The 16488-nt window shown below is 31.0% G+C and overlaps 2 protein-coding genes across 2 annotated transcripts; one reads left to right on the forward strand and one right to left on the reverse strand.

Moving 5' to 3' along the window:
- Positions 1-4353: 4353 nt before the first annotated feature.
- LOC122581217 (CASP-like protein 1E2) lies at positions 4354-6548 on the reverse strand. The gene is made up of 2 exons (XM_043753393.1): positions 6220-6548; positions 4354-4829 (listed from the first exon to the last, which is right to left on the reverse strand). Exons 1-2 carry the CDS (start codon positions 6438-6440, stop codon positions 4493-4495), a joined length of 558 nt encoding a protein of 185 aa, XP_043609328.1. The 5' UTR covers positions 6441-6548; the 3' UTR covers positions 4354-4492.
- Positions 6549-13468: 6920 nt separating this feature from the next.
- On the forward strand, positions 13469-16157 carry LOC122586136. The gene is made up of 3 exons (XM_043758242.1): positions 13469-14325; positions 14507-14595; positions 15887-16157. The coding sequence occupies exons 1-3, from the start codon at positions 13473-13475 to the stop codon at positions 15920-15922; spliced, it is 978 nt and encodes a 325-aa protein (XP_043614177.1). The 5' UTR covers positions 13469-13472; the 3' UTR covers positions 15923-16157.
- Positions 16158-16488: the final 331 nt, after the last annotated feature.

A 16488-nucleotide genomic window follows, 5' to 3' on the forward strand; every position in this document is an offset into this window, starting at 1 on the left:
AAAGTAGAACAGTAGTTTCTATAGTTTAATAAGGCAACTTAATTGTAACAACTAAATTTTGTATATATAGAATAAGAATAATAGTAATAGGACTTGTTAATATATACCCCGGTCACTTTGTTTATGAGCCACAGATATTCACATTCACTTTGTTTTTGTTAGAACTTGAACCCATGTATAATATATCGATTGTTGGACATATAATAGTTTTTTTTTAGAACGGCATTCTAACCTACTCTTACGTCTAAATTAAACTCTCGAAAAATTCCAATTAATCTACCCCAACAAATGTAGGTTGTGGGACTTGAACTCAAGTGGATTCCCCAAAGTCAAAGACTTTACCAATGGACCACCATATCGGTTAAATATTATATGACAAACTGTATGCAATGCCTTCACATATAAATAGAGTGAAAAATCAAGAAATTAGCACCTTACCAGAAAATTAAGGTGTCTTTTTTAATAATAATAATGATAAAGGTATTAAGGTAATGGGCCAAGAAAATAGACATTTGAGCCTAACTCGCCTTTTGACTTTTGTCTTGACATGAACATTTCTCAAGCCCAAGCCCAAGATATATTAACTGTTCATCTCTAATGATGACCTGGGACCTAGGTGGCTGGGTGACTGGGTCAATACGTGTAAAGTGTGAACATGTAGGTATTGGGCTTTCCCCCATCTACTTCTTCATATTTCTTGTTATTTTCATCCGTATAAGAATAGAAAGAAAAAAAAAGTATATGTATTCGATTGAACTCAGCGAGTTTAATTGTATGTTTACACTGAATTGTAACTTTAAACTAGTTGTGTTGGTTAACTATTTAAGCTAAATTTTATATAAGTATAGTAATTTAGTACAAATAACACATGTAATGCACATGTATTTGTATCTCATAAGCTTAACTTAATCTTAATCTTAATTTTAATATATACTATAAGACAGTTGAACTAATGACTTAATCAAATCGCTCAAATTCATCAAATTGACTTTCGCTTATGTCATCATTTAGATTAACTATAAATTAAAAGTACTTATGATCATTATCTAAATATATTATTATATTTATATTAATTTGTAGAAAATTCTCATTAATTTACACTGTTTTCCAGCAATAATTCACACTTTTTTAACCATAAATGTTTAATGTATTTTTGTTTTTAACCATCAACTTGAGAGAATTTTTTAAATTTACAATCATTTAATTAATTAAAATAATTTCAACGTATGAAATATTGTCTACAAAAACTTATATCAAAACCTAATGACTTATTAACCAAATCAATATTAACTTCATTCAAGATTCATTCTATCTCTCAATCAAAAAAGTACAAAATTTTCTCCCTTTTTATATACTAGATTTGCGTATTAATTTTTTAAGTTATAATTGTCACTCAAATCAAGAGTCTTAATTGTTAAAAAAAATATGAAAACAATCTTAATTGTTATCTAATTATCATAGGACGAGTGATTGAAAATAAACTATTCGTGTTATGGGGACGTATTATAATCAAAGACATATACTTGAATATCAAGTTCAGGATCACAAGTATGTTTATATTTTAACTCTTAATAATCTTTCATAATAATCACATTATGAGTACAACTGGTTTCAAAAAAAATTGTAATAGAGAAATTATTGTAGCATGTGTCTTGTGGAATGACCACGACAAACAATTTCATCAATATGTTTCAGCTAATAATGACAGTGACGAACCTGTGATTATTGTATTACAACTTGCAAATTATAGCATTTGGAACCGTATATATTTAAAATTATAAGTTTTTATAACTTAAATATATGAAAATCTAATATTGATGGTATCATAAACACTGGATACGAGTCTAAAATCTAGTTATATACTTAATTTTAAAAAAAAATAATTAAACTTATTTTTTATATAAAAAAAATTCTGTTGGTACATAAACAGCATTTTAAGTGATTTGATGTGTGCATTGATTGGATTCAATGATTCATGATCTTAAAAAGCCCTGAGGGTTAAATATTTGGAGGCTATTTGCATTGTCTGATGTATGATTATAAGAATTTCAATAAAACTTGCTGTTAAAAAAAGAGGTTTACTAAATACAGTCCTAAGGTGCATAAATTATTTTTACATTTATCATGAAAATCAGGAGGTGGACTTTTAATATGGAAGGTACAAATTGTTTTATGCACGTTAAATACAGCCCTTAACATTTGTTTGGACCATATTAGTCGATTGTTGTATTTCATCATTATTGTAGACCTAAATTTTCAATGACAGAGTCGATCATAAACCAAATTAGCGAGTTTGGGAAATAGGCCGATGCTACCTTCTATGTCTATCCTTCCCTGTTTAATATATTATCTTTGACCTGTTCGAAAAGAAAATTAAATATTTCGTCGGCCGAGTGTTATGGGCACCATATAGCGGTTGGGTGCAATTAATAAGTGTCGTATCCTATCTTCCCATCATTTAATATCCAAAGTTTGGTTTGGGTCATTCCTAATATAAGGTGTGGCTAATTTTTTTTATAAAGGTTACATTCGGACATGACACAACTATCGTAAAAATTGTAAGGACAAAAATACTAGTGTAATATACACAGATAATATTACATTATATTTACTAGGTGCTAAAATAGGCAGGTTTTCGAATCCTCGTTCCCCAAGCAAGGTTTTTGAGGTCTCACTAAACCCTACTAGTGGTGCATGGTTGTTAGACTAGAAGAGAAACTAGTGGTGCATGGTTGTTAGACTAGAAGAGAAAAATCCTTCACGGGACTAAAGGGTTCCCCGAGCATTTACCTTTTTAAATTTGCACCAATCAATTTAACTAGCTAGTCGAGCAATTCTTTGTTTACTCCGATACCACAAGAAACTCATGGATTTGATGTACTACATATTAGTCCTTCTCGTGCTCGTTGAGATACTTGACGATCTATAATCTTTTCAGGCTTTCTATAAACACCAATATATCATCATAATAATGTCTTTCGAGATTTAATTAATTAGACAGCCTACCAAGTCCCTCCTGATCATATATTTCAACCAAACCTGTGGTGATAAAATTGAAAAGGAAACTTGTCTTAATTATAGCATACACTAATATGGTTCATGGTTCTATATCTTCATAGCCACCCAACACGATAATGTATAAGGTGTGCCTAAATGACTAGCTATTTTTGTTTAGGAAAAAATATGTTTCAAGGATGCACGCTACCAAACTTCTCCAACAAAAAAATAACTCTATTGACAATATCAAATATTGGTGTATCATAGGTTACTTAATTTTATAAATAAATAAAAATTACACTTTTAATCTATTATTTTATATACATAAACACAACTTATCTCTTTTTCTTTATCTTAATTATCTACAAATAAACTAAAACATGATTGTAGATTTTTTTAAGCAACACATAGCGCTATATTAAAACGACATGTATCTTTTTAGTCATTCATTAATTAAAAAAACCTATCTAATAATTTTTTAATATCTTTTATCCATATTTAGTCTAGGATTCTTATATTTTAATAAATGTATTATTATTTAAACTAAATATTCATATTTGATTAAGTTTCCTAAAAGTTTTTAAGTTCCTAATATTCCTGTTTGTATCTAGCCTATGTAAATAATTATCAAATACTAGATTTTGTCTATATTTATTTATACTCGTATTATTTTATTGTTGTTGTTATGCAATAAGACTAACTCTTTCTCTTTTTAAGAATATTTGGTTTTATGATTTTGTTCTAATCTAAAAGGAAAACCATGTTAGCTACAAAAAAAACAACTCGATGGCAATTCAACAAGAGTTTTAACCTTCTATACATTGCCAATACTTTTATGTAAATTAAATTTAATAATCATAAAGTTTGGCTACATAATGAGTTACCATTATTTCAAATTACAATGGTGTCTTCTTAAGCAATATCTCCATCATTCGGTTCAAATTATCATTTGCTTTTGTATACTTCGAATTATCACTTTGATAACGGAATAATCATCCGGTACGTTTTACTCTGTATATCTTATTCTTAGTGCGTTATTATTATCTGACTTAATATTTATTTACTTTGAACTAATAATTTTGTAGACATAAATTCGTGTGGATCATGTGTAAATGATCATATATAAATATTTCTATTCAATCTACCAAAAACTTTAATCATAACCAAAAAAATTAGAGCAATTTAGTTTTCTTTATATGTAAAACTTTTTTTGTAGAACATTCATAGTACTTGCATATTGTCAATCGTATGGGTATTAGTACTGATAAGTAATAAAAATAAGGCAAATTTGGTTGTATCACCTCTAACCCAAAAAGTCGGTAGATATCATTAGAATTACTTGCAAGATGAAAAAGCTAGCAACAATTGGAAACGTACAGTAATAATATTAATTCTGTCTACATATATCAAAAGAAAGTACAAGTAATTAAGTGATCACATTGATGGATGAAGAGCGATTGATCGAATTATACATCAAATAACCTCTTCTCATCGATCAATACTTTTTATGAAGATTTAAAGCAGCAATGACGACAAGCATAAGATACATTAAGCTACCGGCAAACGATAGAAAGAGAGCTGTGGCAACCTGGTGACAAAATTTACCGAACACGTTACAGACTTTGTCCCACTGCACATGCGAGTTGCCTTTGTAGCCGATGAGACCAACAGCGCCCGTTGCACCAACCGCGGAGAAGAGCAAGGCCACCATCACTAAGTCCAAAATAATTATGACTAGTGACACGAGCTTATGTTTGCCTCTGGTTACCAATATAAGCATCATTGATGTTGCTGCATACAAGCATGCGATTGAATTCGCAATCACAAGGTACCTGTAATATATGATATATGTAAATTCAGTTCAGATATTATATACATTCAAATTAATTTAGACCGGCCTCAATTCAAATCGATATGATCATCAACATAAGAAAAGTTCTGTTCAAAAAAAGTCAACATAAGAAAGTGTGTAATTTAATAGCAATTGTTTTAGGTACACTCTATTATTGTATTCAATTCGAGACTTAATTAGTATCACTTCTGAATTTAAAACATAGACAAAATAAGTGTAGCTTTTAATTTGTTAGTGATCAATACTCAAATATGTTACAAAAAGTTTAAAATCTAATTTGAGACCGAAAAAATCTTTTACTTGCATTGCACAATATTAAAAAAATTAAATCGGGGCTCAAAAACTTTTACTATAACTTTGTATGTGAAATAACAAAACATTTTTCCTTTTTCAACGTTTACCTTTAAGGTTTGGGACAATAAGTAGAACTCAAGTAGTTCAAAAGAAAAAAAAAACTCACAGAATTATCACTCTAAAAAACTAAACAAATACTTATAGTCTCAAGCATTTGTCAATTGATCTATGCTTTAAATGTAATTTATAAAGATTTGTTTGTGAGTATAGCATTTATCGGCTAACATTTAAGTTGTGTATTGGGTATTGGATACTCAGTGCGAATGTTTTGGAGTGTACAAATTAGTACGTTGGGTATTGGGTGTGATTAAGGGGATAATGTATAAAAGTTTTTTTTGCTAATGTATCTCTAATTTGACAATATATTGGGAGAGACTATTTAGGGTCCTCTTAGTAACTTGCCACGTGAGGGGAAGCCGGTTGATGCATCAAGTCATCTCGATCAGTAACTCATATACTTTTTGTGAAACTAGTATTCTTTTATTCAGAAAAAATAAATCAATTGTCACCTTTCTTGACAATTTGTCCCTCCGAGATAGGATGATGTATTAATTAGGACAATTTGAATAATAACTAAATCATATATTGAGATATAAATCAAAATCGGGATAATACATATACTAGAACAATTTGAATAACAATGTATATTGAGATATGAATCTTAATTACTACCGATCCATCAACAGATTGAGTGATGAGTTTAAGTTGAGAGATGCGAATTCTATTATTAAGGATCGATACTGATCAAATCATGTGAATATTAAGTGAATGTATTTTACTAGCATTAAAAATTTACAGGAAAATTATGATGTGATCCAATATGGTTCCAAAGACATAATAGTGTCTTTTTTACTTTTTATTTTTATATTGAATCTAGTTAAAAGAAGATGATTATTTAGAACACTATGATAAATAGCATTTCAAGTTTGACATGAACTACTGTTATATAGTACGAATAGTATATCACTATATCATATCATATCAAAAGACGTATATATAGTAGCTAGCAAACTTACACAAATGCGGACAAGTGAGTCCATTTAGCAGTGACCGGGAGGTCAACTGGTGGTAGCGACTGAACAAGCGTCATACTGACGGTTGTGGTTTCCTTATTGACACCGAGAACGATTGCGGCAACTAGAGTGAATGTGAGTGCTAATAACCTCACCACCAAGTCCTTGCCATTGAACATCGATCTTCTGTTTATTACCTCGATATCTTTGCTTTGTGTCTCCATATATGTTTTTCTTTCTGATGATATGATTATTTCTCTAGCTAGTAGTAGTTAGTAGCTATATTATGAGCTGAGAAAGTTATAGAAAGAAATATATGAGCTGATGAGGTTGCAATTTCAATGCGATGAGTTTATATAAGGTGATCCATGGCTGATTTAGCAGCTTGAATAGTTGGTTGGCTCCTAACAGACAAAGTTATTGTTCACATTTATTTCTTACTTGAATTGGGGGAAGCAGTACACATAATGATTTTCGATTGATAAAATTGTATTGTCTATTAAAAAATTTGATTATTTTTTAAATTTTTTATAAGGATAACGTGAAAAGAATTATAAGTTTAATTTTGGTAACATACAGAATACTTTTAGCAAATAATCCAAGATTTCCTAATTGAGGAATCAAATTTAATTAGAATTCAAAAAAGAAAATATTACCTTTTTTTTGTAAACTTTTTTAAAAATATTTATGTTCTGTAAAATTTATACAAAAAATATTATTTTATTAATCAAAATTCCTTTTAAATATACAACTTTTTTGAAGTATAAGTTACGTGTTCAAGTAAATATACATACACGGAATGTTGGTGTTACTAAGAGCAAGTTCGGATCTAGAAGGTGAAAAGATGAAATGATCGATACTCTTTTATCTGTTTTCTTTTTTTCTTTTTTTTTTTTGTATGTGCGTGTTTAGTTCGATCGGGGTTCTCAAATTCATGTAATGGTAGTTCAGCGGTGTTAAAATCATGTCCTGGTGTTGTCATTTTATTATTTTTAGTTTCTATACTCATAGTTTTAGAGCGTCATATTCCATAGTGTGCAAAGTTTCATTATCAACCAAACTAAGGAAACCGGGTTTTGGGGAATTTCAGCATTTGCGTCTTGCGGTAACCGTTATTAGAATGTGTTTTTTATTTCCATGTCAAGTAATTACTTTTTTTTCATTTCCATGTGTTTTTATTAAAAATAAAAAAGTGATAAAAGCTAACGATTTCAGGCTCATTAGATTCGTATTGAAAGAAGATTTTCAAATATAAACTTATTTTTAAAAAATGATTAAAATTAAGTGTGAATATCTAACAAATTATATTAATTAGATAACTTTAAATATGATGATAGAAAATGAAAATGTGTAAAACCAAGGTTAGAAGTGAAAGTTTTTATTGATAAAAGTATAAACTTTATGGAAAAAAAAAGTTATTACCAATAGCTTGATATTCTTCAAGTCATTAAATGCCATTGGAGTTGATCTTATACCTTTTTTAAAAAAAAAAGCTTTTGCAAATACACCATAGAAGATGTTCTAAGGCATCTCCAATTGGAAATAGCTTTTAAAAGCTTTTTATTTGGTCAACTAACCAATCCATTGATTAAATAAGAAAAAGTTATTCACTCCAGTGCAAAAGCTTTTTTGGTGTGTTAATTGATCGAGAAAAAGCTTTTATTCAAAGGGTTAAACATTATTAACTTTTGATAAAAAAAAAAAAAAAAAAAAAAGTCTTTGTACCCAATGGGATATCTAAGTTTTTCAAAGACTTTTTGTTCCTAAAAAAAGGTTTATCATCAACTTTCATTGAAAATGCTCTAAGGCATATAGTGAAACCTCTATAAATTAATAATGTTTGGACCAACACATTTTATCAATTTAACGAGATATTATTATATCGATAAATTAATAATTTATTAGTTTAAAGATGTTTTATGACGTAAATTTTAAAGAAGATGTTCGTGAGTATATATGGAACCGTGATTATCCGTATGCATTATCAACATAAAATAGATGTGAATCACTCGCTAGATTATGACAGTGAAAATAATACATGTTATGAGGTTCAAAATATTAGAGAAATTGTGTCGAGTACCATTCAAAATCCGATTGATAGCGAAGTTGAGGGTGATTTAAATATAGTAGAATTGTTCACAACTTATTGTTACAATACGAGTAAACAATGCCGAAACTTTTCCATAGTTACACTGCATTCTTAAGTTTGATGAGATTTATCAATAAACTCAATATAGATTTAAAGTTCTACAAAAAAAAAAACAAGTGATTATATATCATTTTATACTAAAATTTGAAATAATTTAGTAATTATTAATTTATAGTTTTGTTGGAACCAATATAAATACACTGAGTTAAAAAAAATTATTATCTTATTATTTTATTGATTAGGGTCCAATTTACAAATTATTAGTTTTACGAGTTTATTAATTTATCGAGTATCAATTTATAGAGGTTTTACTGTATATGAAATATCCTTATATTTAACAGAAACCCATGTGAAAATAACAACATTGACAAGAAACGTCAAAAAGTTTACAGCTGATTTGAGTACGTTTCTTTTCGCTTGGATCTAAACATATATATACACTATATATATATATATATATATATATATATATAATGTTTGGCTTTTCTATTGCCGCACCATATATAATTTTAGAAGATCGACACACCACTAGTTATTATGGAGTAACGTTGCCTCAACTATGCCATACACTCAATGACTCTCTCATTAACTTTGAATTAAAATTCTCATCATGTGCAAACGCTATTTAATGCATACCCATCTCATTAAAACTCTTATCATGCATTTATGTTATACTTCAAGTTTCAATTAAAATTTTGAGTTTGATTCTTGTGGATGGAAAAGTTTTGGGTTATTTTAATTAACATTTTGTTTTTTAAAATACGTGTAAGATTTTACCATTATACATATCATATGATTTTCCTAACATCGTATAAATTGAATCATCCGGGAAAAAAAACAAAAACATATATACTTTATCTTTATTATTTTATGAAAATATTCCACCTTTTACTTTTAGATATAGTGAATAAAAAAAACAAAAAGTAATGACTCGATCGCCTCAATGAACCAATAGTTGTCGTCATCACCAATTACCATTAGTCGTCGTCACCTTTAAATTGTCATCGCTCCATTACGTGGGTACTGTAGTTTGAATATAATAACTGAGCGATAATATATTATTAAAATCATATTTTTAATATTCTATAGATTTTAATTTTGAGACGATGTGAGTGAATCCACATGTGAACGAGTGAGAACAACATCTCCATATTTTGCAAGTTGTGCAATCCCGAAACCCAACTTGATCGATGAGACGATCATTGAGTAGCATCTACACCTCTCATACGTTCCCCAATTTCCTTCTATAAATCACTAGCATTCATTAATTGTTTGTAGCTGACAATTGTAAATCGAAAATTTTAAAAAAGATATTCGAAAGTGATTATAAAATCAGTCAAAGTTACGTGGGGTAAAGAGAAAAAAAAAGAAAGAAAAAGAAGAAGTTAAACTTATATTGTTGTTTTCCTTCCATGGTAAAAGACGCAATTCATAAATAGTTTGTTCATACTCATTAGACCAAAAGTTAATTTTATTAACGTCGTGTCTTCTATAGCAGTTAAATTAGAGGGTTTTCCCTTTCTTGTGGTCCCTGACTTCATGGATCGGTCGCTAGTGACTATCTGTCCATGCATATGGATGTAACGGCTAGCCGTCTCGTAATACGAACGTTAAAAAAAAAAATTATTGGATTTCAGTGAATGATTTATAATTTAAAAAATGGGAATTGGTCTATTATATAAGTAACATTTTATAAGGAATGTTAAGTTTATAAAAATTTTACAAATAAATGTTTATAAATACAGCTAATTTTACCAGTCAAAGGATTATGTTCATATATTTTACCTTTCTTTTCTCTCTTTCTATTGAATCACATCATATATCAGACGTATTTATATTATTTATTTGTATCAACAATTTTAAAATTATGAATAAAAAATAATAGGGATCACTATATCCAGTCAGTGCCTCTACATACACGTAGAAAACTATTCAAACCAATCCTTTTTTTGACTACAAGTCACTTGAGAAGAGAGTTGATTGGCCTATGATACGGTGATGCTTGATGTTTTTTATAAGTTTGTTATCTGTATTTAACTTAACTTAAGGGAGAAGTATTTGTGTGTATGTAACTTGTGACCAGTTACTATTGTATGAAAGAAACTTTAGTCAGGTTTATTGTATGTAAATAACCTGCTAAAACTGAACTAATCGTGTAAGAAATCAACATGGCAGCACCAGGCATCTCATACACGGCCCAATGAGAGACCTCCACATCAGCTTGTTAACACGATTCATTCAGTTTTAACATATTAGTTACATACAATGAACCGGAATAAAGTTTCTTTCATACAATAATAACTGATCACAAGTTATATACACACACAAATACTTTTCCCTTAACTTATTTTCAACGGTTTATATACACATGAATATAAAGAAAACAATGTCAAAAATATATGAAACTTATAAAAATCACAAAATATATTATTCAATCATAGTAATTAATTAACATAGAATTTAATTAATTTCATTTGTTATGTATATAGAGTGCGGAAAATTGTATGAAGAATTGGTATCATCGAAGACGTGGAGATATTGTAGAGGCCAATATGAGATGAGTTTTTTTTTTCTCTCTTTCTCTCTTTTTAAGATTCAGCACTTTCAAAAAAATAGTACGAGTATATATTACGAGTAAAACGAAAAACAAATACCTACTTCTTCGAAGACATCTGACTCGATTGCGAATTAAAGGTTATTCATACTCCTTTAATAAAAAACAAAGAAATTAAACTTAGTAAGGTTTGGGCCTCATTCATTGGGCTTGTAATGATATCCAATAAATTAAAGTTTTGAACGCCAAGTCGCCAACTACAAGTCTAGTAGTCTACAAGTCTACAACCATTAATATTTAATATCACATTATCACGAGGGAAGTGACATCCCTACCAATCTACCATCATACTTGATACATAGAAGATTTGCATTAATGATTTGTATATTTGTATAGTTTGTTTTAAAAGTCATATATTGGGGTGGAGGGAGTGAGTGAAAAGGTTGAGAGGGAGATGGGAGGGAGATAAGAGAGTTGGAGGTGGTTCAGCCGCCACTTTGGCGAGATGGCGGAGGGTTGGAGCTGTGTGATATGGGTTGTCGCTGAGGGCTGAAGGAAGGTTGGGGATGGAGGACTGAAATTGTAACAATTTCAAACGGTCAAGTGACCGTTGGAGGGACTGCAAGTGTAAAGTATGATGCGCCAGGGACTAAAAGTGACAAGCCGGACAAACTTTCTTTTTTTCCTAAATTCCTATATATACAACCGATTTCGCAATACTAAAAACACAACCAAACCCTATTTTTACTCTATATTTCTCAATTCAAACACAACTATTAACATATTTTCATCATATGAAGATGTCCATCAATCCATCATCGTCTTCGATATGATCTTACAGGGCACGTTGGGAGACTAAATTTAGTCCATCTCGACGACCCGACAGCTCAACCAACATCGATTGTCGATTTAGTAATGTAGTTTTTATGTTATTTTATGTTTTGTATCTGTAAATTTTTAATCGCTAATAAAATGTATGTGTTTTATTTTATTTTATTTTATGTTTTGTATCTTTAATCTTTTAATCGCTAATAAAATGTACGTGTTTTTCTTTATATATTTGTTGAGTTCTAATTAAAAGGGTTAATTATGTAAAGTTTATAAAAGTTAAGTATAAATTATTGAAATGTGAAGTAAAGGTTGGAAGGGATGATTACCACTAAAAAAGGTTGAAAAAAATGTTAGAGGGTTGAAATGAGGTACAGTATTTTGATTGGATAATTGAAGGGAGATGAGAGGGATGGAGAGTGATTACTCCCTCCACCCTTATGATAACTTAATAAACATACATGGGAAATGATAGATCCTCCTAAACTTTAGCCTAATAATCCTCTTAATTGATTTTTTTTTGACATGTGTAATGTACTTATTCTCTTTCATCATCTTATTCATTGAATTTATACAAATCATGATTCTATGAATTAATAGGATTAATAAGAGGATGAATTATGAGGATCTATCATTTTCTAACTATATATATTTATCATTTCCCACATTATAAGTAACATCTTTGCTAAAATTAAGAGAAAATAAATAAATAAATGTTTTACGGTGAGTATAAACCTTTCTACGTGTCCATTTGACATAAAAAATTTGAGCCGTCCTGCTCCTACACTTTGTGAACTTGCCGCCTAGCGGAGGTTCCCAAATCGATCCTTCCATTAAAAGAACTCGTGAAATTCATTTTCTTATAGTTGAAAATAACTATTTCTATGTATAAAAACAGGCCGGGCAGTATTAATTGGTTGACGTATTTTATTCTTTCTCTAATCCCACATAATAGCATAAAATAAAATAAATAATGTAAAATATCATTTTTTTTTTAGTCCATCAATAATTATAATCGGTGAAAATCAAACCTGAAATAACCCATAGAGGCTGATTGAATGTTTATGATGCGCAATTAATTACACAAATTCACCCACTATTTGTACTTTTATTGACACAATGAAATTTGAACGGACAATCTATTTATTAATGTTTCATCTTGAATAATGTTAAGCCAGACGCATAATGACTATAAAATCTCATTTTATCAACACTCAAATTATTGCTCAAAGGACTAATAAGCTTTTGACCAACCAAAAGAGTATTTGTTTAATAGCATTCAAATTGACCAATTTTATGTAATAGTAAACACTCAGCTGTGGTTTAGGGACAAATAAGCTTTTTCAAAGAACCTTTATGTGCAGATATATAGATATAGATTGTGATTTGTTAACAATTATAAATATAAAAACATGGGTATATTCGTTTGCCAACTTAACATTGAATTCACAAAGTGGCAAGCCACTACATGCCACAAAATATTTGCTTTCATTTAGGCCTGCAAATCTCCATCCCCAACAGAAATAACTGATTTATGCGTGAAATCCCTAATATACCCATCCATATAGTTGCACAACATATACCACATGGATGCCCTTGGTGAAGAATAGTGTGAGAGAGAGAGGCTTTTGAATTTTTCCCTTCATTTTTTCTCTCCTTTTCTTTCTCTCATTCTCTCCCTCCCTCTTCTTCCCAAACTTGTTTCCTAGAAATAGATAGGGAAAGATGGGTTGTGGGAAATCCAAACATGCTGTCGAAACTGCAACCACCGTTCTCAGAAAATCAGATGGTGGCAAAGAGACGCACATCACCACCAAAACTGTCACAGAGAAAGGTGACGCCTCGTTGGTACAACAAGTTGAAACGAAAAGTTCTGTTGATGAAGACACAAAAAATGAAACCACGATAACAAAAGTAGACACAATCGGCGTTGCCAATACCGACAAGGCGGCCCCTGTGTCGGGCGACAATGTTGGGAAAGTCACAGAGGTTGTGAAAGAAGATGAGAAGGTTAAAGATACCAATCCAACCCACGTCAACAATGCCACAACCAAAAATGTGGTCCCCACATCGAGCAAAGACGATGTGAGCGCTACAAAAGTTGTGAAAGGAGAAGAGAAAAAAGAAGCCAACCTAGTAACGGATAATGAGGCAAAACTTGACAAGGTGTCCCCCACACTGAGCAAAGATGATGTGGGTGTTACTGAAGTTGTGAATGAAGATAATGAACAGAAAGAACCGAAACAGCAGATAACGCATGATGAGATCAAAATTGACAGTGTGCCTCCCATTGAAGCCGTAGAAACCAAGGAATCCAGCCTAACAAAGGAAAACAACGTGAAAACAGAATTTATGACCCCCAGGACCGGTGAGGATGTAGTGGAAGCAACAGAAGTTGTGAAGGGTGATGCAGAGATTAAGGATACCAAGGAAGAAATCATAGAAAGTGTAATCTCCAGTGATAAGTCTGTGGAAACCGTTGATGATTCTTCAAATTTCAAAGATACAAGCCCCAAAGTCGAGGAACAAATGGTGGTTGTGCCAGCCGTAGAATCAGCAGAAGTAGAACCAACAGAAGGTATGACACTATTCGTTTCCAATTCACTTTTCATGACATCAACATATCCTGGAATCATTTACTCATTTCTTTCTGAACTATGTAAACCATATCCATAAAATGAGACGTTTTAAAATGATCAAAATACCTCATATTGAAGTCTTTTACATGTGAATTTCATCTTCTTTGTTGTATATCGCAGAAGAGGACGTCAAGGTGACAAAAGTAGACCTTGCCAATGTGGAAACCTCAATAGCAACCGAACCAGAGAAGGTTTCGAGACTCAATGAGGTCCACCTTTTTTGTCTTACATTTATAGTCTGTCAAGAATGTTATTACACATATCTGCAAGTTTCCCCAAGCCAAATTGAATTTGTGTTACCTTCAAAATGGATGAAAAAGATTCGAGCTTGACTGGACCAATTAAGATGGCAAAATGAGAGTATCATAGGAGTTGGATAATTTAACAAAACATGTTTGGTTAATCAGAAATTCAGAACTGAATTATTGTGTTACCAGGCACTGATACTTTGCCACCTATTTTTCCTAAGTCATAAACCTTGTAAAGAATACACCATGAAAATCATAATCTATACTCTGTAATTATAGTTATATTTCTTTCATAATTATAAATTACAGCTTTGAATCAAATAGATTATAGTACAAGTTCACATAAATCCACCTTGGGTGCCATATTACCTATTTGTATAAGTTCACAGATTATACCGATGTAAATTGCTTAACATATCTAATGACTCGAATAGACAGACATAGTTTAATTTCTATGGAATTATCTCCTTTATGACCAATAGTCTCTATGTTCAGTCCATCTTAGTAACCACTACATACCACCTCTGAAGTTTAAGAGAAGTACTGTATACGCTTAGAATCATATCTTAGGCATATCACATGGATTGGTCCATGAGTATGATAACCTGGAACAGAGTCTGTACGTATAACTAATGTGAAATCAAGCATTGCAAATGGCATTATGACTAAGGGGGTTCATGACCCATATCTGGACCTAACCAGGACTCAAAAGCTAAACCGAGTCATGACCAATTTGGTCCGGTTCCAAAGCTGACTGTAACTCTCAAGTATAGTTATAAAACGATGCCTTCTAGAAAAAATAACCAAGAACTAATTCTTTTACCCTAAATTAAGAATTAAACCAGATGATAGTCAGTAATGCTCAGGTTTTGCGGTTTGTCAGTCCAGGCCAATTTTTCACACCCCTAATTAGGTGATATTGCCCTTTTCCAGTGTATGCCGATAATTATTGTGGTTGCTATAATGATAGTCAGAATAAAGTATGCATAAATCCAGTAAAAACGTGATCACACCCGATCCAGAGGTACATACATCAACTAATGTTCGACAAAGGATCATGTGTTATTGATTCTATAATTTTTGTTAAAATATTTAAAAACGTATGCCAGGAGATAGGAAATTAGTTGTAGCAATAGTGACCATACATGCAACTTCCTCTATTATCAATCTATCATAAACAACTATGTTTTGCATTCCACGATTTGCTTCTACTATAAACAGAAACTCAGAATTTTCAAATCGTTCATTTCAGGCAAGTGTTGCAGAAACAACAGAGAAAAAGCCATAGATGATACCACAGAAGAGATGAAATCCCAGGCCCTACTTGGTATGGTTGTGTGATTCAACATTGATGCACCATTGGAACCATGCTATATTTATTCGACTGTATACTTATTATTCCATTGAGAACATACCTAAAGGATTGCTATGCATCACACTTTGAAATTTGAAGCATCATGTTCATCCTTATCATTTTATTACCTTATGTGTTTCAAGTCAAGAACAATGTTCCATCCAAAAGTAGTACAGTACATTTTATAATCTACGCTTTGCAAAAGCCTTCGTCATGTTGTCATCCTTATCATTTTATATGAGGACTAATCTACACTTTTGTCCTAACCTGGATTCAACTCACAACCTCTTGGTTAGTGGGTTACTTCAATACCGCTAGACTAAAAGCATTTTGATCAGCATAATACTTACCAAGTCCAAAATTTGGGATTTACGTCTACCTAGGTATAGATATTTGGTTCTTTCTAGAACTTTTTTGAAACGGGGAAACTGTATAGAAATGAACCTGTTTATACATATTTTGCTAGTATAACGTGTAGCTGGTGAGCTTTTCATAACGAG

The sequence above is a fragment of the Erigeron canadensis genome, chromosome 1 (assembly GCF_010389155.1).
Source record: "Erigeron canadensis isolate Cc75 chromosome 1, C_canadensis_v1, whole genome shotgun sequence".
Taxonomy (NCBI): domain Eukaryota; kingdom Viridiplantae; phylum Streptophyta; class Magnoliopsida; order Asterales; family Asteraceae; genus Erigeron; species Erigeron canadensis.